This window comes from Malaya genurostris, chromosome 2 (genome assembly GCF_030247185.1).
Source record: "Malaya genurostris strain Urasoe2022 chromosome 2, Malgen_1.1, whole genome shotgun sequence".
NCBI lineage: Eukaryota > Metazoa > Arthropoda > Insecta > Diptera > Culicidae > Malaya > Malaya genurostris.
This window is the reverse complement of record NC_080571.1, coordinates 126,369,465-126,394,373: the sequence shown is the minus strand read 5'-3', so window position 1 is coordinate 126,394,373 and position 24,909 is coordinate 126,369,465. Positions and strand designations below refer to the sequence as shown.

Genomic DNA, 24,909 nt, shown 5'->3' with positions numbered 1-24,909 from the left:
TCAATAAATTATGCAAATCCGAAATGAAATAATCAACATTAAAATTCTGAATGCGGCTATTTTTATAGCCGTTAGGACCGCCCATTAGTGAAAAAGCTACAAACGAAATCACATAAAAGGAAATCTCTTAACAAAAATTGAATCAGTTTGGATTTTATCGCCCCTATGAGCAGATGTGTTTTGTGTCGTCTGCACAGCTAGTTTCGCTTTCGACAAGAGCGAATTCGTCACAGCTGCCAGTCATTAGCATTGGGATAAAAACAACGGTGGAGAGCATTGCACAATATCAGCCGTTCTAATGGCTCTAAAAGTTTTCTAAAGAACTATTAGGATTTGTTGTTTGCAAATCGTAGGGAAATATCCTCAGTTTACTACATATCAAGAACAGTTTGCTTAGATTTGTGCACTTTTCGCTGTGTGAAATTCACAGTAATCGAGATCAAGTGAAGCTTTCTTTGTTTTTGCGAAAAATGTGAAAAAGGAGAATGCGTGCATAATTCATACAATTGATATTCGGAAGTGTTAAGGAACATGTCAGTTGTTTTCGTATTCACGACATCCAGTTATGTCTCTGACATTACCCACCCGCCTTTTTTTCTTGCTGCGGAAAAGATTGTCATAGCAAGGCCATCGTTACTTTCTATAAATTTAAAAATTAAATCACATAAGTGTTCGCTCATTAGCACGCACCAGTGGTCACTTGGGTGTATTTAGGAGAGAGCGCGTAAGAGCGATTCGTGCAAAGATAATGTGTTTCACTCGCGTCAACTGCTTCAACCACAAGCACACACTCAAATTCTGACTATTCGACACTGAGAAGAAGTGCGCTTTCCTATTTGTGTAATTCTTGCATTTTCCTGTGTAGACAAGAATCTTACACCAGCGTGTATCACTCTGATGAAATCCCATCACTGCCCCAAAGTAATGGCATTGTTATTGAGCAGCCCGTGACACCGTCTGGTGAAAAAATGGGTGCATAAATGCTCCTAAATTGTATGTATAAAGTTGCCTGCGCATTTCATACAATCACAGTAGCTATTGGAAAAAAGTACACCCGTTTCTCACTAGACACTCAATCAATGTCTCCGTACAGTGGGAAATCTGTATATTCGGAAACCTGGACAGTTGGAAATCGAGTACTTGCTTAAAACATTTCATTCATTTTACACCTATTACATATTTATTCACTTTACTTGGAATGATTCTATTCCTGTCCAAAGGATGAGTAAATGACTTTGAATGCGCATATGCATATTATTGTACTATCCCATTCACAGAAACAAATTTCAATTGCTATTTCTTCATATTATAACGAATCATATATAATCTTATAATAACAAGTGTATTGAGTCAACTATTGATGCACATGACTAAAGGTATGTGGATAAAATCGCAATTCCAAGTAATGACAAATTGAATTGATGCTTCATGGGGAATTATATCGCTTTGATAAAACTTTGCAACAAGAAGCATAACAATTAAAACTAACTAGGAAATGCAAAAGTGCAAGGATCTTTTTATTACAGAGTAGACACAAATATACAATTCAGATAGAGACGTAATTCACTTTATATAAAAACTAACATTACCAGTTTTATTCAAAATTAAATAGAATCACTTTGTCACCAAAAGGTTTTGTCTGGCTCTGTGTACAGGCGATCCCCAGGCAAGATTTAACGCCTTCTGCATTTCATCAGTAAGGGGCGGTATTGAGCTACGTGGAATCAAGAAAGTTGACAAGTTGAACAAATCCAAGAACACTTTATAGCGGTCGCTAAAATGTCATTATTCAATTAGTTAAACATCAATGCATTTTTTACGAATAATCTAGAGAAACGCCTTACCTTAGAGTAGAACGAAGATACTGATAGCCGGACGATCCACCAGTTCCAAGTTGCTGAGACCCGATCATTCTTTGCACCATAATCACATGGTTATCTGTGTATCAAAAGCAAGATTATGTTTTACTCATGTAACACTATACCGTCAGTGAATTGTTTTTACATCGCCATTTCGTAATGAGAGAATCGATATCCATCAGTAGCATCAGCAGCTGATGCGGTTGACTGAATCTGGCTTCATCGCGGTAAAAGGTAATCATAATAGCCCCCTGAAGGGCTCGATGTGTAAATCTACGGTCACCACGTGCAACGAGAGCGTCGTGCACGCTAACGTCAAAAATTGATTTGTACACTTCCCTACGCTTCTCTATATCCATCAATCGGTAGGTTTTTACATGCTCGTATTCTTCTTTCTGTACCGAAAACCGGATAAAAAGAAAAAAAACATTATTTCATACGGGTATTATGTTTCTAATAATACTCACAATAGCGCTTTCTTCCTGTTCAGCCAGCAACCTTTCTACGCTTTCCTGGAATTTTCCCCAGAAGTTAAAACCGTCCTCTTCCAAACCTGGAGTACGTTCAAGCCATTTCTGAACTAAATCGGCCAAGGAAGGTTCACTTTCGGTGTTAGCAATTCGCTCGACTGCCTTTGGATCGCTAGCGAACACTTCCCAATATTTCTGGTTGTACTTCACACGATGTTCCGTTTTCACTCCGAGCTTGTTCTCAAGTAATCGAAATTGTAAACTTTGGAAGCCTGACGCTGGGGAAAGGTAATCACGAAAATCCATAAAATCCAATGGTGTCATTGTTTCTAGTATAGGAACCTGATCCACTAAAAGCTGTAATAAACAAAAAGTTGTTGACAAGTTAAACTGTATAGAAACAATATTACGAATTCTTGACCATTTTTTATTTAACTTTTCAAGACATTAAAGTAGCTCAATTCTAAACTGTTGAACATTATTAAAAGTATCTCTCAGCTCAGTTATTCATCTTATTTATGCATATATTAATTGCCTCCGGTTGGTCAAGGATCTTGAATTCTCCTCTAAAATAGTTCGGTTCCTCCTCTAATTGGAAAAGCAGTGACGGAATGAATAATGGAAACATTGTTGTCTTGTGTCACAATTTGCATTAATTACAATTTAAAGTACAGTTGAAGTAAAATATAACCAATCTTAACGACCTCTGGGAACTCGGAAGTCGAGAGTAACAGCAAACGTGTGAAACTCATAACAGCTTTAGAAAACCTTATCTGTTGATATTTTGAGGAGCTTGCAAGACTAATGACGAGAAATTTTCAACATTCAGACTATGTATTTATTATGATGGGTTCCTAAGTCCCACCAACATAGAATATATGAAAACGAGAAAATGAAGCATACTACAACTAGCTGATAAAATATTTAGTAGTTTTTAGTAGCATTATAATCGATATCTTAAAAAAATGTAGCCATCATTCCAATCTTTCATTTCTGCATGAGGATTACTAACTGAACTTGGTCCGATCTGCGTCAGTCAGATTTGTCTGAATTAATCAGAGCTGGGCAATTTAACTTTCACCTTATCAAACAAAATATCAGCTGTACTGTAACGTAAATAATATCAATAGATGGAATCATATTCCAGAACTGAACGATGTTTACACGAGCCGATTCGTTAGGACATATGAGCAGCTAAATGCAAAACTCGAATGAGTGATATTTGAACATCCGGATAAGTATTGTGGATTGGAAATACCGGATACTAAACATTGCATTCAATATTGCAAAACCGGATGAAACAACCGAACTTGGAATTTGCAAAACCACAGCCGAATTTGCAATACAAAAAAAATGATTAAAACCATTTAATTGGCAGAACCGGTTTTTATTTGTAGCAAACAAGCAAAACTATTTAATTTCGGAGCCGGAAGTCGGATCTGGATAAACATCAAACATTTTCTAAGAGAACACCTGTCATTTGAATTTAAGATTGTCGATTTCCAGCTATCTAAGAGAAAATTAGCGCATTTGTGTTACACACACAAACATTTTGCGATCTCAGCAAAATGAGCCGAATGGTGTATGACACTCGACTCTCTGACCAAAACACCAGACAGACGGAGCTCGAACACGTAACCGTTCCTTATCTGGTATTTTTTTTACCAACTACTCTGAATGTGAAAAACGCAACTCGGAAAAGAACATAATTGATCAGAAAGTTCACAAATGTTCAACTTTGTACGGCCACTTCGTAGTTTCCGATAAAGCAATCGTTCAGACTTCGAACTGATTCTCTGATGAAGGTTGCAAATTGCACACCAAAATACTGTGTATGTTACTATCTCGTTACGTTAGTGGTGAAATAGTGAAGAGGTTTCAATATAGTGGATTCACATGAAATTTGTTTTCTTTTAAAAGCAATTTCACATACCGCTCAAAAAAAAACATTACTCCCAAATAGGCAACAAAACCCGGGTCATGATGATGAGCTACTTTTCCTATTTATAATACAATAGCAATAATATTCTTCAGTAATATGAATAATTCTTTCTATTGGGTGCGCAAATAAAATTTAAGGAATTCACTAAAAATGGCAATAAAACATCAGATTATTATGCACTGAATAGGGCCTGAAAATTCATTAAACTTGTGAATACATTATGACGTTTATAAGCAGATATTGAAAGTTTCGAAACTTCAAGAATGCGCTCATTTCACATCAGTTCACTGTGGTTTTTTTAATCAATGTAACTCGTCAGTCTAATGAATAAAGCGATCGAAGTGAGCATTCCAAGTAAACAAATATGTTGCCATATAAACGATTTATAGACATACCACGTGTCGCTACCACAAGCGAGGACGCTTTGTGGCGGGTAGTTGCAAAATGATTCCCTGTCGGGTAGGCTTTCATGTTCAAACACGGTTGAAAAAAGAAACCGTATAAGTTGTGTGCTCTTGATTTGAAGCGAGGTTTAATCATGTTTAGCAGTACCGCGTAGATATGGTAGTATTTAATTCCTCTATGCAAATACTACCGCTATGGTCATACCCACAATTCTTAGAAATCGTCCATTTAAATTACTAACTCGAAGCAGTACACCAGCGGTAGGGAAACTGTTTTGATATATAAATATTTAGATATTATAGTTGTACGAAACTTAATAGATGAGTTCTACACCCCCAAGGAGACGTAACATCTTTTAAATACTCATTCATCGTCGCATCTAGTCTTCATTTTCACTCTTTTTTTTCACAATCAATGGTTACAATGTTTGCAACACCTTATTTTACCTGTAACATGAAACCTGGCATCTGCATCAGGCTTCATTGCTCCGAAATGTAACCACACTCTCAGTGTTGCGAAAATATCAAATAATCAAATCTCACCGCTGCAGAAAATCATGCGCGATTTTCGACAGCGATTATCACTATCTACAATATCAATGATAATTGTGATCACTCGAAGTGAGTATGGAAAATATCACACCCCGTCCAATATCACCATAGTGATGTTTCGTAAACTCACACATGATTATAAATTATCATCATTGAAAATCATTCTCACAATTATCAGCCATGCAAAGATTTTCACTATCACATGGTGATATTCAATGAGGTGAGTGAAGTTTTGAAAATCAATTTCAACCAAATCTTATCATGCAGTATGATTATTTTTGGAATGGGTGGTGTCGAATCTCGATGTCTGAAGTAATTTGAAATTGTTGATAGTGAAATTCGGTTCGTAAAAATTCATCTAAACCCATGGCAATATGGATATTTTTGAAACGGGTATGATGAGTAGATGTTAAATATCGATGTCTGGAGTCATTTTGAAATCCAAGATGGCGGCTCTCGGATCATGAAAATTCATCTGAAACCATGCAATATGGGTATTTTTGGAACGGGTACGATGAGTAGATGTTGAATATTGGTGTCTGAAGTGATTTTGAAATCCAAGATGGCGGCTTTCGGTTCATGAAAATTCATCTGAAACCATGCAATATGGGTATTTTTGGAACGGGTACGATGAGTAGATGTTGAATATTGGTGTCTGAAGTGATTTTGAAATCCAAGATGGCGGCTTTCGGTTCATGAAAATTCATCTGAAACCATGCAATATGGGTATTTTTGGAACGGGTACGATGAGTAGATGTTGAATATTGGTGTCTGAAGTGATTTTGAAATCCAAGATGGCGGCTTTCGGTTCATGAAAATTCATCTGAAACCATGCAATATGGGTATTTTTGGAACGGGTACGATGAGTAGATGTTGAATATTGGTGTCTGAAGTGATTTTGAAATCCAAGATGGCGGCTTTCGGTTCATGAAAATTCATCTGAAACCATACAATATGGGTATTTTTGGAACGGGTACGATGAGTAGATGTTGAATATTGGTGTCTGAAGTGATTTTGAAATCCAAGATGGCGGCTTTCGGTTCATGAAAATTCATCTGAAACCATGCAATATGGGTATTTTTGGAACGGGTACGATGAGTAGATGTTGAATATGGGTGTCTGGAGTCTTTTGAAATCCAACATGGTGGCTCTCGGTTCATGAAAATTCAACTAAACCCATGCAATATGGGTATTTTTGGAACGGGTATGATGAGTAGATGTTGAATATGGGTGTCTGGAGTCATTTTGAAATCCAACATGGTGGCTCTCGGTTCATGAAAATTCAACTAAACCCATGCAATATGGGTATTTTTGGAACGGGTATGATGAGTAGATGTTGAATATTGATGTCTGGAGTCATTTTGAAATCCAAGATGGCGGCTTTCGGTTCATGAAAATTCATCTAAACCCATGCAATATGGGTATTTTTGGAACGGGTATGATGAGTAGATGTTGAATATTGATGTCTGGAGTCATTTTGAAATCCAAGATGGCGGCTTTCGGTTCATGAAAATTCATCTAAACCCATGCAATATGGGTATTTTTGGAACGGGTATGATGAGTAGATGTTGAATATGGGTGTCTGGAGTCATTTTGAAATCCAACATGGTGGCTCTCGGTTCATGAAAATTCAACTAAACCCATGCAATATGGGTATTTTTGGAACGGGTATGATGAGTAGATGTTGAATATTGATGTCTGGAGTCATTTTGAAATCCAAGATGGCGGCTTTCGGTTCATGAAAATTCATCTAAACCCATGCAATATGGGTATTTTTGGAACGGGTATGATGAGTAGATGTTAAATATCGATGTCTGGAGTCATTTTGAAATCCAAGATGGCGGCTCTCGGATCATAAAAATTCATCTGAAACCATGCAATATGGGTATTTTTGGAACGGGTACGATGAGTAGATGTTGAATATTGGTGTCTGAAGTGATTTTGAAATCCAAGATGGCGGCTTTCGGTTCATGAAAATTCATCTGAAACCATGCAATATGGGTATTTTTGGAACGGGTATGATGAGTAGATGTTGAATATTGGTGTCTGAAGTGATTTTGAAATCCAAGATGGCGGCTTTCGGTTCATGAAAATTCATCTGAAACCATGCAATATGGGTATTTTTGGAACGGGTACGATGAGTAGATGTTGAATATTGGTGTCTGAAGTGATTTTGAAATCCAAGATGGCGGCTTTCGGTTCATGAAAATTCATCTGAAACCATGCAATATGGGTATTTTTGGAACGGGTACGATGAGTAGATGTTGAATATGGGTGTCTGGAGTCATTTTGAAATCCAACATGGTGGCTCTCGGTTCATGAAAATTCAACTAAACCCATGCAATATGGGTATTTTTGGAACGGGTATGATGAGTAGATGTTGAATATTGATGTCTGGAGTCATTTTGAAATCCAAGATGGCGGCTTTCGGTTCATGAAAATTCATCTAAACCCATGCAATATGGGTATTTTTGGAACGGGTATGATGAGTAGATGTTGAATATTGGTGTCTGAAGTGATTTTGAAATCCAAGATGGCGGCTTTCGGTTCATGAAAATTCATCTGAAACCATGCAATATGGGTATTTTTGGAACGGGTACGATGAGTAGATGTTGAATATTGGTGTCTGAAGTGATTTTGAAATCCAAGATGGCGGCTTTCGGTTCATGAAAATTCATCTGAAACCATGCAATATGGGTATTTTTGGAACGGGTACGATGAGTAGATGTTGAATATGGGTGTCTGGAGTCTTTTGAAATCCAACATGGTGGCTCTCGGTTCATGAAAATTCAACTAAACCCATGCAATATGGGTATTTTTGGAACGGGTATGATGAGTAGATGTTGAATATGGGTGTCTGGAGTCATTTTGAAATCCAACATGGTGGCTCTCGGTTCATGAAAATTCAACTAAACCCATGCAATATGGGTATTTTTGGAACGGGTATGATGAGTAGATGTTGAATATTGATGTCTGGAGTCATTTTGAAATCCAAGATGGCGGCTTTCGGTTCATGAAAATTCATCTAAACCCATGCAATATGGGTATTTTTGGAACGGGTATGATGAGTAGATGTTGAATATTGATGTCTGGAGTCATTTTGAAATCCAAGATGGCGGCTTTCGGTTCATGAAAATTCATCTAAACCCATGCAATATGGGTATTTTTGGAACGGGTATGATGAGTAGATGTTGAATATGGGTGTCTGGAGTCATTTTGAAATCCAACATGGTGGCTCTCGGTTCATGAAAATTCAACTAAACCCATGCAATATGGGTATTTTTGGAACGGGTATGATGAGTAGATGTTGAATATTGATGTCTGGAGTCATTTTGAAATCCAAGATGGCGGCTTTCGGTTCATGAAAATTCATCTAAACCCATGCAATATGGGTATTTTTGGAACGGGTATGATGAGTAGATGTTAAATATCGATGTCTGGAGTAATTTTGAAATCCAAGATGGCGGCTCTCGGATCATAAAAATTCATCTGAAACCATGCAATATGGGTATTTTTGGAACGGGTACGATGAGTAGATGTTGAATATTGGTGTCTGAAGTGATTTTGAAATCCAAGATGGCGGCTTTCGGTTCATGAAAATTCATCTGAAACCATGCAATATGGGTATTTTTGGAACGGGTACGATGAGTAGATGTTGAATATGGGTGTCTGGAGTCATTTTGAAATCCAACATGGTGGCTCTCGGTTCATGAAAATTCAACTAAACCCATGCAATATGGGTATTTTTGGAACGGGTATGATGAGTAGATGTTGAATATTGATGTCTGGAGTCATTTTGAAATCCAAGATGGCGGCTTTCGGTTCATGAAAATTCATCTAAACCCATGCAATATGGGTATTTTTGGAACGGGTATGATGAGTAGATGTTGAATATTGGTGTCTGAAGTGATTTTGAAATCCAAGATGGCGGCTTTCGGTTCATGAAAATTCATCTGAAACCATGCAATATGGGTATTTTTGGAACGGGTACGATGAGTAGATGTTGAATATTGGTGTCTGAAGTGATTTTGAAATCCAAGATGGCGGCTTTCGGTTCATGAAAATTCATCTGAAACCATGCAATATGGGTATTTTTGGAACGGGTACGATGAGTAGATGTTGAATATGGGTGTCTGGAGTCTTTTGAAATCCAACATGGTGGCTCTCGGTTCATGAAAATTCAACTAAACCCATGCAATATGGGTATTTTTGGAACGGGTATGATGAGTAGATGTTGAATATGGGTGTCTGGAGTCATTTTGAAATCCAACATGGTGGCTCTCGGTTCATGAAAATTCAACTAAACCCATGCAATATGGGTATTTTTGGAACGGGTATGATGAGTAGATGTTGAATATTGATGTCTGGAGTCATTTTGAAATCCAAGATGGCGGCTTTCGGTTCATGAAAATTCATCTAAACCCATGCAATATGGGTATTTTTGGAATGGGTATGATGAGTAGATGTTGAATATTGATGTCTGGAGTCATTTTGAAATCCAAGATGGCGGCTTTCGGTTCATGAAAATTCATCTAAACCCATGCAATATGGGTATTTTTGGAACGGGTATGATGAGTAGATGTTGAATATGGGTGTCTGGAGTCATTTTGAAATCCAACATGGTGGCTCTCGGTTCATGAAAATTCAACTAAACCCATGCAATATGGGTATTTTTGGAACGGGTATGATGAGTAGATGTTGAATATTGATGTCTGGAGTCATTTTGAAATCCAAGATGGCGGCTTTCGGTTCATGAAAATTCATCTAAACCCATGCAATATGGGTATTTTTGGAACGGGTATGATGAGTAGATGTTGAATATTGATGTCTGGAGTCATTTTGAAATCCAAGATCAGCAATAAAAATATACTACGAAAGTAAGAAAATTGTTTGAAGTGATAGATTAAACATAGCAAATCTTCGAAAATATGTATAATTGGATTGTGTTAGTTTTCAATCGCCAATCATTTGGTTGACAGCAACCAATTTGATGTCAACAATTCGACTACCAGAATGCTCAACAAACGAGTTCCTTACTTTTCCCAAGCTTTAGAACAGTAGTATTGGTTCAAGTGCAATATTTGCAGAACTGTCGATGATAAATTTTTGATAGTGATTCTTAAATAAATGTCTGCTTTCGCACAATGAATTCAAATCTACAATACCGTCTCGAAGTGTTGCACTAATTTTTCAAAGAAAATTGTCCGTTTTTATCCGAAATTTGAAAAAAATTACCTCTATAAACAAACGGTAAGTAATGTCGGAAACATTACTGCAAAATCGACGTTAATGCGCAATAGCCTGCACAGTTGTCTTCTAGTAGACCTACAAGCTTATGAAATTAGAATTTAGAGATGCAGATTATAGCGACAAAATTACAAGGTTGTGTAGCAGATACTACCAATCACGGTGACGTTTAATATTTTCAATTCACACTTAATGCCATTTAATATATAGTAAATGGTTAATTGATGAGTGTTACTTGCCGCTAGATGACACTCAACTCCCGAAAAAGTTAAAACTCCGTGGTTTTCACTTCAGTTTTGGTGGGTAAAACACGGTGATAGATTGCATTCACGAGAATAAAATACCAACACCAAAAAAGAACTTCCATGCACTGTCCACCCTTCTGGCATCAGTTGTAGTTTCTTTCCTCTTTCAAATTCATCATTTCTCCGTTTTTAACAACAAAAATATTGAATGCAACACTGGAACCTGCAGAAAAATCCGACCGAAACACAGCGAAACAACGCAGAGCAACAAAAAAATACAATCGCACGCGACGAGCGTTCTACACAAACTAAGTTCAAATTTTTCGAAAAATTTTCATAAACTAGAAGTTCACATTTTGGATATCAAAATGACTCCAGACATCGATAATCGACACCTACTCATCATACCCGTTCCAAAAATACCCATATTGCATGGGTTTAGTTGAATTTTCATGAACCGAGAACCACCATGTTGGATTTCAAAATCACTTCAGACACCAATATTCAACATCTACTCATCATACCCGTTCCAAAAATACCCATATTGCATGGTTTCAGATGAATTTTCATGAACCAAGAGCCGCCATCTTCTATTTCAAAATGACTTCAGACACCAATATTCAACATCTACTCATCATATCCGTTCCAAAAATACCCATATTGCATGGGTTTAGTTGAATTTTCATGAACCGAGAACCACCATGTTGGATTTCAAAATCACTTCAGACACCAATATTCAACATCTACTCATCATACCCGTTCCAAAAATACCCATATTGCATGGTTTCAGATGAATTTTCATGAACCAAGAGCCGCCATCTTCTATTTCAAAATGACTTCAGATACCAATATTCAACATCTACTCATCATACCCGTTCCAAAAATACCCATATTGCATGGGTTTAGTTGAATTTTCATGAACCGAGAGCCGCCATCTTGGATTTCAAAATGACTCCAGACATCAATATTCAACATCTACTCATCATACCCGTTCCAAAAATACCCATATTGCATGGGTTTAGTTGAATTTTCATGAACCGAGAGCCGCCATGTTGGATTTCAAAATGACTCCAGACATCAATATTCAACATCTACTCATCATACCCGTTCCAAAAATACCCATATTGCATGGGTTTAGTTGAATTTTCATGAACCGAGAGCCGCCATGTTGGATTTCAAAATGACTCCAGACATCAATATTCAACACCTACTCATCATACCCGTTCCAAAAATACCCATATTGCATGGGTTTAGATGAATTTTCATGAACCGAGAGCCGCCATGTTGGATTTCAAAATGACTCCAGACATCAATATTCAACATCTACTCATCATACCCGTTCCAAAAATACCCATATTGCATGGGTTTAGATGAATTTTCATGAACCGAAAGCCGCCATCTTGGATTTCAAAATGACTCCAGACATCAATATTCAACATCTACTCATCATACCCGTTCCAAAAATACCCATATTGCATGGTTTCAGATGAATTTTCATGAACCAAGAGCCGCCATCTTCTATTTCAAAATGACTTCAGATACCAATATTCAACATCTACTCATCATATCCGTTCCAAAAATACCCATATTGCATGGGTTTAGTTGAATTTTCATGGACCGAGAGCCACCATGTTGGATTTCAAAATGACTCCAGACATCAATATTCAACACCTACTCATCATACCCGTTCCAAAAATACCCATATTGCATGGGTTTAGTTGAATTTTCATGAACCGAGAGCCGCCATGTTGGATTTCAAAATGACTCCAGACATCAATATTCAACATCTACTCATCATACCCGTTCCAAAAATACCCATATTGCATGGGTTTAGATGAATTTTCATGAACCGAAAGCCGCCATCTTGGATTTCAAAATGACTCCAGACATCAATATTCAACATCTACTCATCATACCCGTTCCAAAAATACCCATATTGCATGGGTTTAGATGAATTTTCATGAACCGAAAGCCGCCATCTTGGATTTCAAAATGACTCCAGACATCAATATTCAACATCTACTCATCATACCCGTTCCAAAAATACCCATATTGCATGGGTTTAGATGAATTTTCATGAACCGAAAGCCGCCATCTTGGATTTCAAAATGACTCCAGACATCAATATTCAACATCTACTCATCATACCCGTTCCAAAAATACCCATATTGCATGGGTTTAGTTGAATTTTCATGAACCGAGAGCCGCCATGTTGGATTTCAAAATGACTCCAGACATCAATATTCAACATCTACTCATCATACCCGTTCCAAAAATACCCATATTGCATGGGTTTAGTTGAATTTTCATGAACCGAGAGCCGCCATGTTGGATTTCAAAATGACTCCAGACATCAATATTCAACACCTACTCATCATACCCGTTCCAAAAATACCCATATTGCATGGGTTTAGTTGAATTTTCATGAACCGAGAGCCGCCATGTTGGATTTCAAAATGACTCCAGACATCAATATTCAACATCTACTCATCATACCCGTTCCAAAAATACCCATATTGCATGGGTTTAGATGAATTTTCATGAACCGAAAGCCGCCATCTTGGATTTCAAAATGACTCCAGACATCAATATTCAACATCTACTCATCATACCCGTTCCAAAAATACCCATATTGCATGGTTTCAGATGAATTTTCATGAACCAAGAGCCGCCATCTTGGATTTCAAAATGACTCCAGACATCAATATTCAACATCTACTCATCATACCCGTTCCAAAAATACCCATATTGCATGGGTTTAGTTGAATTTTCATGAACCGAGAGCCGCCATGTTGGATTTCAAAATGACTCCAGACATCAATATTCAACATCTACTCATCATACCCGTTCCAAAAATACCCATATTGCATGGGTTTAGATGAATTTTCATGAACCGAAAGCCGCCATCTTGGATTTCAAAATGACTCCAGACATCAATATTCAACATCTACTCATCATACCCGTTCCAAAAATACCCATATTGCATGGTTTCAGATGAATTTTCATGAACCAAGAGCCGCCATCTTCTATTTCAAAATGACTTCAGATACCAATATTCAACATCTACTCATCATATCCGTTCCAAAAATACCCATATTGCATGGGTTTAGTTGAATTTTCATGGACCGAGAGCCACCATGTTGGATTTCAAAATGACTCCAGACATCAATATTCAACACCTACTCATCATACCCGTTCCAAAAATACCCATATTGCATGGGTTTAGTTGAATTTTCATGAACCGAGAGCCGCCATGTTGGATTTCAAAATGACTCCAGACATCAATATTCAACATCTACTCATCATACCCGTTCCAAAAATACCCATATTGCATGGGTTTAGATGAATTTTCATGAACCGAAAGCCGCCATCTTGGATTTCAAAATGACTCCAGACATCAATATTCAACATCTACTCATCATACCCGTTCCAAAAATACCCATATTGCATGGTTTCAGATGAATTTTCATGAACCAAGAGCCGCCATCTTGGATTTCAAAATGACTCCAGACATCAATATTCAACATCTACTCATCATACCCGTTCCAAAAATACCCATATTGCATGGGTTTAGTTGAATTTTCATGAACCGAGAGCCGCCATGTTGGATTTCAAAATGACTCCAGACATCAATATTCAACATCTACTCATCATACCCGTTCCAAAAATACCCATATTGCATGGGTTTAGATGAATTTTCATGAACCGAAAGCCGCCATCTTGGATTTCAAAATGACTCCAGACATCAATATTCAACATCTACTCATCATACCCGTTCCAAAAATACCCATATTGCATGGTTTCAGATGAATTTTCATGAACCAAGAGCCGCCATCTTCTATTTCAAAATGACTTCAGATACCAATATTCAACATCTACTCATCATATCCGTTCCAAAAATACCCATATTGCATGGGTTTAGTTGAATTTTCATGGACCGAGAGCCACCATGTTGGATTTCAAAATGACTCCAGACATCAATATTCAACACCTACTCATCATACCCGTTCCAAAAATACCCATATTGCATGGGTTTAGTTGAATTTTCATGAACCGAGAGCCGCCATGTTGGATTTCAAAATGACTCCAGACATCAATATTCAACATCTACTCATCATACCCGTTCCAAAAATACCCATATTGCATGGGTTTAGATGAATTTTCATGAACCGAAAGCCGCCATCTTGGATTTCAAAATGACTCCAGACATCAATATTCAACATCTACTCATCATACCCGTTCCAAAAATACCCATATTGCATGGGTTTAGATGAATTTTCATGAACCGAAAGCCGCCATCTTGGATTTCAAAATGACTCCAGACATCAATATTCAACATCTACTCATCATACCCGTTCCAAAAATACCCATATTGCATGGGTTTAGATGAATTTTCATGAACCGAAAGCCGCCATCTTGGATTTCAAAATGACTCCAGACATCAATATTCAACATCTACTCATCATACCCGTTCCAAAAATACCCATATTGCATGGGTTTAGTTGAATTTTCATGAACCGAGAGCCGCCATGTTGGATTTCAAAATGACTCCAGACATCAATATTCAACATCTACTCATCATATCCGTTCCAAAAATACCCATATTGCATGGGTTTAGTTGAATTTTCATGGACCGAGAGCCACCATGTTGGATTTCAAAATGACTCCAGACATCAATATTCAACACCTACTCATCATACCCGTTCCAAAAATACCCATATTGCATGGGTTTAGTTGAATTTTCATGAACCGAGAGCCGCCATGTTGGATTTCAAAATGACTCCAGACATCAATATTCAACATCTACTCATCATACCCGTTCCAAAAATACCCATATTGCATGGGTTTAGATGAATTTTCATGAACCGAAAGCCGCCATCTTGGATTTCAAAATGACTCCAGACATCAATATTCAACATCTACTCATCATACCCGTTCCAAAAATACCCATATTGCATGGTTTCAGATGAATTTTCATGAACCAAGAGCCGCCATCTTGGATTTCAAAATGACTCCAGACATCAATATTCAACATCTACTCATCATACCCGTTCCAAAAATACCCATATTGCATGGGTTTAGATGAATTTTCATGAACCGAAAGCCGCCATCTTGGATTTCAAAATGACTCCAGACATCAATATTCAACATCTACTCATCATACCCGTTCCAAAAATACCCATATTGCATGGGTTTAGTTGAATTTTCATGAACCGAGAGCCGCCATGTTGGATTTCAAAATGACTCCAGACATCAATATTCAACATCTACTCATCATACCCGTTCCAAAAATACCCATATTGCATGGGTTTAGATGAATTTTCATGAACCGAAAGCCGCCATCTTGGATTTCAAAATGACTCCAGACATCAATATTCAACATCTACTCATCATACCCGTTCCAAAAATACCCATATTGCATGGGTTTAGTTGAATTTTCATGAACCGAGAGCCGCCATGTTGGATTTCAAAATGACTCCAGACATCAATATTCAACACCTACTCATCATACCCGTTCTAAAAACACCCATATTGCATGGGTTTAGTTGAATTTTCATGAACCGAGAGCCGCCATGTTGGATTTCAAAATGACTCCAGACATCAATATTCAACACCTACTCATCATACCCGTTCCAAAAATACCCATATTGCATGGGTTTAGTTGAATTTTCATGAACCGAGAGCCGCCATGTTGGATTTCAAAATGACTCCAGACATCAATATTCAACACCTACTCATCATACCCGTTCCAAAAATACCCATATTGCATGGGTTTAGATGAATTTTCATGAACCGAAAGCCGCCATCTTGGATTTCAAAATGACTCCAGACATCAATATTCAACATCTACTCATCATACCCGTTCCAAAAATACCCATATTGCATGGGTTTAGATGAATTTTCATGAACCGAAAGCCGCCATCTTGGATTTCAAAATGACTCCAGACATCAATATTCAACATCTACTCATCATACCCGTTCCAAAAATACCCATATTGCATGGGTTTAGTTGAATTTTCATGAACCGAGAGCCGCCATGTTGGATTTCAAAATGACTCCAGACATCAATATTCAACACCTACTCATCATACCCGTTCCAAAAATACCCATATTGCATGGGTTTTGATAAAATTTTACGAACCGAAATTCACTATCATCAATTTCAAATAACTTCAGACAATGATTTTCGACACCACCCGTTCCAAAAATAATCATACTGCATGTTAAGATTTGGTTGAAATTGATTTTCAATACCACACTCACCTCACGGAATATCACCATGTGGTAGTGAAAATCGCGCATGGGTGATAATCGTGATAATGCTTTTGAATGATAATCATGTGTGAGTTTACGAAACATCGCTAAAGTGAGATTGAACGGGTGATGATTTCCCCCATACTCAGCGGTGATATTTGATGTTTTGAAAATTTCGCACACCGATATTAAGTGATAATCGTTTTCTAATATCATTCTCAGAATATCAAATGATTTTCTTCATGATGTTCGGCGATGATTTTGTAAGTGATAATCACCAACAATTATTATCGGCGATAATAACTGATTTTTGATATTTTGAGAATGATAATGCCAACACTGCACACTCTATGAAACCTACCTTTAATATCAAGACAATTCGATTGAGACGCTTCAAGATTTCCAAAGTTCTTGTTTCCTCCATGTGTTCCGTACTAAACAGATGCCGTATAGAATCAAGCTCAAATATTATTTGTTTGAACCACAGTTCATAAGCTGTAATTAAAAGAAAACAAACCGATGATGTACATGCCGGAAAGGAGTAGATAACGTGTAACACAGCGATTTCAGTTGGTTGACCACAGGGGTAACTATACACGTGAGAAATTTTATGTCTTCTGTTTTCTTTTCATACAGGACACCCGGTGGGAAAGCTTTTCAAGTCGCCGCACTAGGCAACGAGCACCTATTATTCAGCATTAAGTAGCTTACCTTGATGGGTCACTATGAAGAGGTGTTCGTCGTGAACTGGCTTATTACTCTCCACCGACAACATTCTTTGAGCACTAAGAACTTTGTCCAGCATTAGGTACTCTCCATACAGCATTCCGGCTTCAGAACCTAAACGTTCACCGCTTTGGGCGTCGCTGTTAAATTTTATGCAATATCGATTGAAATTATTAAATTTTATGCAATATACAATAAAGCTTTCTAATTATAATCATTAGTTATAATTAGTGTTTTAATTTGTTAATAATGATATACAGAAATAGCACTTATTGACAGTATAGTGGTCAATGTTTTCGATTTTGATTTTGTACATGTTAGAAAAATTCCGATTCGGTAGTATCTTGCATTGTAAGTAAGCCACACACTTAGACAAATTTATGTATATTTATATCTCAATAGATAAAAATTAAAGAAGCGTCACAACTCACTTAAATATACAACTTAAAGCATCCAAAACTAAATCGTGTGATTAACTTTACAGCTGATTTATCTGAATTTGACAAAAAAAACAGATGCGAAATTCAAGTTTAAACCGCCTAAGAAAACACGTCATGCTTGGATTTGCGTCATGGGAAATTTTCAGTTTTGCCTTTATTTATAGGAACCTATTTGACTCAGCTCGACGAGATCGGAAAATATCTGTGTGTATGTGTGTATATTTGCGTACACGCAAAATGTCTGTGTGTGTATGTGTGTGTTCCTTGGTACGATTTTTTTACTGCGCATTTTTTTCGGAGACGGCTCAATCGATTTTAACAAGCTTAGGCTACTGTTGGGCCATTGATCAAGTTCAAAGATCAAATGGCTGTCACTGCTGGCTCCGGAGATATTAAGGTATGAGTGACGTAACCGACAAAACATTTTTAGCGCTCTATTAAATCTATTATATATATTATATATTTAATCACCTCGAAAAAAGTCCCCATACAAAAGTTGAGCTTAATCGGGTACGGGTAAGGAGTGCTGCCCTGCGGTTATGGTTTGAAAATTTTCGATCTTGAAAATTCACCGTGCATGAAAATTCCGAAATCGAAACTTTTTTTTTGATGCCAAATGCCTTAGAATTACATGAAAGAACGAGATTTAGAATAATCTCGAAAATTTTTTTTTTCATCGACTTTCTGGGAATTAAAAATATTGAGATATCCGAAATCAAAAAAATATTGAGATTTCCGAAATCATGCCTTGAAGGTAGCAGGTCATTCTCAATGGTGATGGTGGTTCGTGGAATACACTATGCACTAATTGATAGCGCAAAAACTTTTTCAATTTATTGCTTATATTGAAATTAATATTCTTTTTACTTTTGAACTCGCATTTACTAACAGGTAGGTATAAACAGGTAGTACAGACTGCGTGGTATGTTTCATTATTACATTTTGTTTCACATAAATCTACTTCACTTTTCCACACAATTTAGCATTTTTTGCAGCATTGCACCAGTCTTTTTAGCCCTGTGCATAAAAGAGCATCGCCTGTGCGTTGAATCGGTTGATTATTCGTATTCGTTCATTCAGCCTTTCCTTGCACACACAAATCTTGTCACAGCGCGAACTTTACAGTTAACGGCATTAACGATTATCGCGGAGACTGTTCACTGTACGCAAAACATCTCAAATGGCTGAATCTAAGCTACACCTGAAATAGCAGCACGAGTACTGCACGTACAAATATGCACATGTTTGAACATGTTACAACTTGTCGGTTATGGAAAAGCCTCGTGTCACAAAAATATTGAAAAAAAAATTATTTTGATAGCGTCAGTGATCTAAAAATTTTCTTAATTCTGCGAACCGCGTTGCTACATACACAAATGCTCTCATCCTTTGTATGTAAGATACACTGAGGTCTTTTTTTATGTGGTTTTTTTACGCGACTTTTTTATGCGAATTTTCAGAGTTATGCGGTTTCCCTTCCGCGGTCTTTTTTATGCGAAGTTTCAGAGTTATGCGGTTTTTTTTTATGCGAAGTTTCAGAGTTATGCGGTTTTTTATGCGAATTTTCAGAGTTATGCGGTTTTTTTTTTATGCGATTTTTTATGCGGTAAGTAAATTCGCATAAAAAAAGACTTCAGTGTGCTTTGTTTCATTAGGCTGCACCTGATACTTGTTGTCTGCGCATCTACAAGATGTGAAAATGTGCAAATTCGGGCCCAGCGTTTTAGAGAAACTGACTTTTCATTTTCACTATTTCAATAATCATCGTTTTCAAACCTAATAATTCTGACACCAAAAGATAGATCTGGATAATATTCAATGCGATAGCAGTCTATGGCATGATAAGACCTTTTCTATTGAGTCAAAGTTAATAAAAAATTGTTCTGCTATCTCTGACAAATTGTTTTGAATATCATTCCGGAGTCTGTTGACCACTACTTCCGGAGCTAGTATATCTAAAATTAGTATGTTCAGTAATAAACTATATATTAGAATATTTTTCAAACCAGTTTTTAAAATTTGATGTAATTCCAGAATTAGATGTTGATTATACGACCATTCATTTGAAACAAACTTTGTGAAAATCAATTAAGCCTTTTCCAATAATCCGTTTAATGTACAGTTCAGACGGTGCGTCTCCTTCCGTCATCGTCATCGGACGTTCCGTGACGGTGACGTTACGTGTGAATGTCTCGGATTTTAACAAAAGACAATATCATCTGTGTGTCCATCAAACCATCATTACAATTCATGTTAGTGATAATCGATTCTGCTATGCCGGAGCAAATCGGAGCACATTATTTTCATTTTTTATACATATCATCCTGTAATTTAGGAATAAATTCATTAGTAGTCTATGGGGTCATTTCTTTGGAATCTAATTTTGTGAAATTCGATTTAGCAATCACTAAGATTCGTGAGTACATATTTTTTGAAATTTTTAGCATAAATCATATTGTAATTTCAGAGCAAGAAGACGGATTCGAACAAAATTCAACACTAAACTATGGGATCACTAGTCCTTTAATCGGCTCCTATGCTTGCAGAAAATGGTTCAAAATAAGTGCTCGTTTTTGGTTTACAAACACATGCACAAACATTTTCTGATCACGACGAACTAAGTTGAATATTGTATAATACTTTGGTTTCTGAGTTTTGGCACTGCCATTCTATATAAGAAAAGTAGAACATGGATGGATTATAAATGTATAAATAATAAATGAGCCATTCGGCGAATTTTACAGTACTCAGAACAATCAAAATTTTGCAGTACTTTGAACTATCGAAAGAACGCCAGTGGTTTTAGAATTTTTTTCATAACCAAGGTAAAGAACTAAGATGAATGCATCAACCTGTGTCAGTATCAATATTTCCACAAAAAAAGTTATACAATAAAAGAAATAATAATGTACTCTTTGTTATATTGCCAAAACCATTCTCTGATAAACTATCTTCACGTAACCACACACATCTAATATAAAATCAAACGGAATTTAGCTTCCGTTTGACATATTAACATAAGGTGTTTTTTTTTATATTTTATAAACTTCACAATTTTCCTTAGGGTCAGCCGTTAGATTATCCAATTTTAACATATAGTCTATTGTTGGTAACGATTTTTTTAAACACTCAAAAGTGATTTTAGTTATCCAAATCTGTTCATAAGCTTACGATATTCTACAATCTTTTCTAACAATTCCTTTTCCTGTATACAACCTTCAATTACCGCAAATATAAACAAATTAAATTCTAAGTAATTATCAGAACGGATTCTTAAATGATGTTCCTTAAAACATTTCTTTTTAACATTGTATTAAACACTCCACGTCGTCGAACGCTTCCCGAATTAAAAAAATCACCACCGAAATACATATCTCACCCATTATAGTTTCCCATCGGGCAACTCATGATGAATTTTCAAGTTAAGTGTTATTTTCAATATAATTGATTCGAAATAACTCAGACTAGTCGCCGAACGAACCGTCAATGACGACAACCGAATATCAACTAAAGTTAAGAGGTAACATAATCCTTCGACTATAGTAAAAATGCTATAGCATGATAAGGAAAACCCAGACAAGTGAAGCTCTCCGCATGCAAGGGTTCGTTTTGCTACTCATGAGGAGGCACGTCTCCATTCAAATGCGACACAGAGGAACGTTGCGCTGTTGTTGAAATGAGATTATGTAACTTCGAATAACGTTTTCATGTGATTAGTTTGTTCTATTAGTATGATCCTATGCAAGACATTTCAAGTTGTTATGAAGCACATATATGTTTTAGTTAATAATAATAACAATAAAATTTTGAGTAATTATTTTCTACATTGTTTGTGTGATTGGAAATTATAATGACGATATGATTTGTTTGAGTAGAATATTTTTTGCTTTTGAATATAACATCGAATACGCGAATCTAGAAAATAAATTGTTCGCAAAATTTGTTTTTGTTGTATATACGATCAAATTACAGTTGCCGAAATGCATGTAATTATATTTAGCATTTTCACGGTTAAGTTAACGGTATTTAAGTGTTCGATCCCTTTACGCCAAATTTGTGTTCGAGTTTAACTTGCATACAACTATTTTTACATTATTTTTTTTTTACTTAGAGAAAGTCAGTAAGTCAGCATAGTGTCTTGGATGTTTAGAAGCAAAATACGACACTGCTTGCTATTGATCAAAATTTCTATCAGATGTACATGACAATATGTGGCTTTATTCGTTTAAACCGATAGTGGAATATTCCGATTTTTTTTTTGTATATTTTTCAGGAGTAGGCTTTTCGGAAATTTGTTTTTGTTTCAATTATATATGTTTTAACCTTGGCTGCGTGAAAGGCATCGACTAACCCATCAAACACTCTATACCCGTCTCCTAACGTATTGACGTTTCGTCTTACACTCATCGTTGCATAGCAGTTTATGTTTGTTTGTACTGTATTTGTACTTGAGGTTTTCATCCTCCATATAGTGCATATTGTTGCACGGAAAAAAATAATGAAATTTACACGACATGCAAATTAATAGTGGCATAAAACAGACATCAGTTCACTTGAAAAACTGATTTCAAACCATGATCGAAGTAAAATGAAATTGAAATGCATTGTTTTTTTCAATGAACAACACTGTATTTCTCAAAAATCGCTAAGTTTTGCTTTCAAAGTATATTAAAAAATGAAGAACTGTAATGCAACTCTCCATTCAATTGTCTGCTCCAAATATGTGCATGAAAATTGATGTCAATTCACAAAATATTTTTATCTATGTGGTTTCTATCGCCAAATTAACTACCTCGCGATCAGAAGAGAACTCAATGTTATTAGTTATGTTGAGCTGAATCTCACGCACTTTTTTAATGTCATTAACGACGCGGATTAACCGGACCCTTGTTCATCATATTTGTTCATCTCAAAATCGGTTTTGCTGGCTATACTTTATTTTTTGGTTCTATCATCTCGACCGTGAGCAGTTTTCGACTGAGACAAGATGAAAAGGCGAACTGAACTGATTTAGTTGTTATAAAAGAATGCTGTTAGAATATGTTTTATGGGATGTAAAACTGCCTAAATGATATGGGATATAAAACTGGCTAAGCTAGCAAAACGCCCTATTGAAAAAATAGGGATGACCGGCTGGTCACGTTCTGCTTTCGGAATTTCTGTACTCATTCTGGTTAAACTTTTTGATAAACGATTTGCGCTATCTTGAAGATACAACTTTTGAGTACATATGTGAATTTTTTCATCACAGAAAAGATGATTTAATTTTGATCAGTGCTCCGTAGACCCCCAGGGTGAATTGATATCACCAAGCTTAGTCTCGTTTGAAAGCAACTATCAGGTCGTAGATAAAGTTCTAAAATAAAATGACTTTCACTTCTGGGTCAGGAGACAACATTTCTTACCGCTTACTTTCCTCTTAATGCTCACTTGTCTCGAAGATGACTAAGCATATTTCAAAGAGCTTAGGCTCATATGAAAGGTTCTATTGCATTATTAATTAAGTTCAAAGACCAAAGATCATTTCTTGTTCCGAAACAACAAGAAAACGCCTTTTTCCGATGGCCGAACCGATTTTAACAAGCTTAGGCTCATCTTAGAGATATTATTATATCGTGGATTATGTTCAAAGATTGACTATCACTTCTGATTCCTGGTAATATGATGATATAAAAACCTATTTTAATCCACCTAGTGGTGTAATGATGCCTCATCTCATATTACTCATTACATCATAAATATAATCGTGAAATTCGCAAAAACAACTGTTTATTGAATAGAAATAGGATAATTTGTTCGGATCTAATCTCACAAACTCTATAAAACCTGTTTACCATGTAGTTCCGGAACCGAAAGTAGTATCCACAACAAATTAAGGAATTCCGTATGAAACTGTACCTAGAAGTTTGTGAAAATCGAGTTGGCCATCTCCAAGAAGTGAGATCCTTTTTCCAGTTTTTGATCACTATTTCCAATTCTTTCGAAACCAGATTCAGATAAATGGATTAGCCAAAGTTGGTTCGTTTACTACCAACAAATATGACCTACAAGTTGGAACAGTTTTGAACGTAGTAAAACCTATACTTACTCATGCTCTATTTCGATTAAACCAATTAAACGAAATCGAACAAACGAAACGAACCTGCGTTTCTGTTACTTTTGCATATGTAAGTCAAGCTAAATAGCATAAAACATGTAATAGGATGATTATTATTATTATTATTATTATTATTATTATTATTATTATTATTATTATTATTATTATTATTATTATTATTATTATTATTATTATTATTATTATTATTATTATTATTATTATTATTATTATTATTATTATTATTATTATTAATATTACTATTATTATTATTATTGACATCACTACACAACGTGTACGAAATAGAACAAAGCACGCCTTGTTCGTTTTGTGTTTTCTGCTCCTTTCGGTGTTGATGGCGATTTGAAAACTTTGACACTCATCGTCCTGCAACTGCGGAACCGGAAGTCGGATCCGGATGGAATTTTACAGTAGGTTTAAAGACAGTATGAACTTTAATTCAAATCCAGATTTGTGAAAATCGGTTCAAGCATCACAGAGAAATCGAAGTGAATTTAGTTTTAGGAGTTTTTCATCTCCAGTTTCGGTGCTCTCGGAACAGGAAAAGAGGGGACCAGTAGTGCCGAATTAAGTTTCCATGCCCACAAACTAACAAGCTCTGCAAACTGGAAGAATTTATCTGACAGTTTTATGGGATTTGTACCTGTTTTTAAC

At 36.3% G+C, this 24,909-nt stretch overlaps 1 protein-coding gene across 1 annotated transcript; it reads right to left on the bottom strand.

Moving 5' to 3' along the window:
• Positions 1-1,485: 1,485 nt before the first annotated feature.
• On the bottom strand, positions 1,486-21,643 carry LOC131428557 (tryptophan 2,3-dioxygenase). The gene is made up of 7 exons (XM_058592604.1): positions 21,520-21,643; positions 17,686-17,840; positions 17,336-17,469; positions 2,327-2,686; positions 2,005-2,254; positions 1,845-1,938; positions 1,486-1,774 (listed from the first exon to the last, which is right to left on the bottom strand). The coding sequence occupies exons 1-7, from the start codon at positions 21,546-21,548 to the stop codon at positions 1,615-1,617; spliced, it is 1,182 nt and encodes a 393-aa protein (XP_058448587.1). The 5' UTR covers positions 21,549-21,643; the 3' UTR covers positions 1,486-1,614.
• Positions 21,644-24,909: the final 3,266 nt, after the last annotated feature.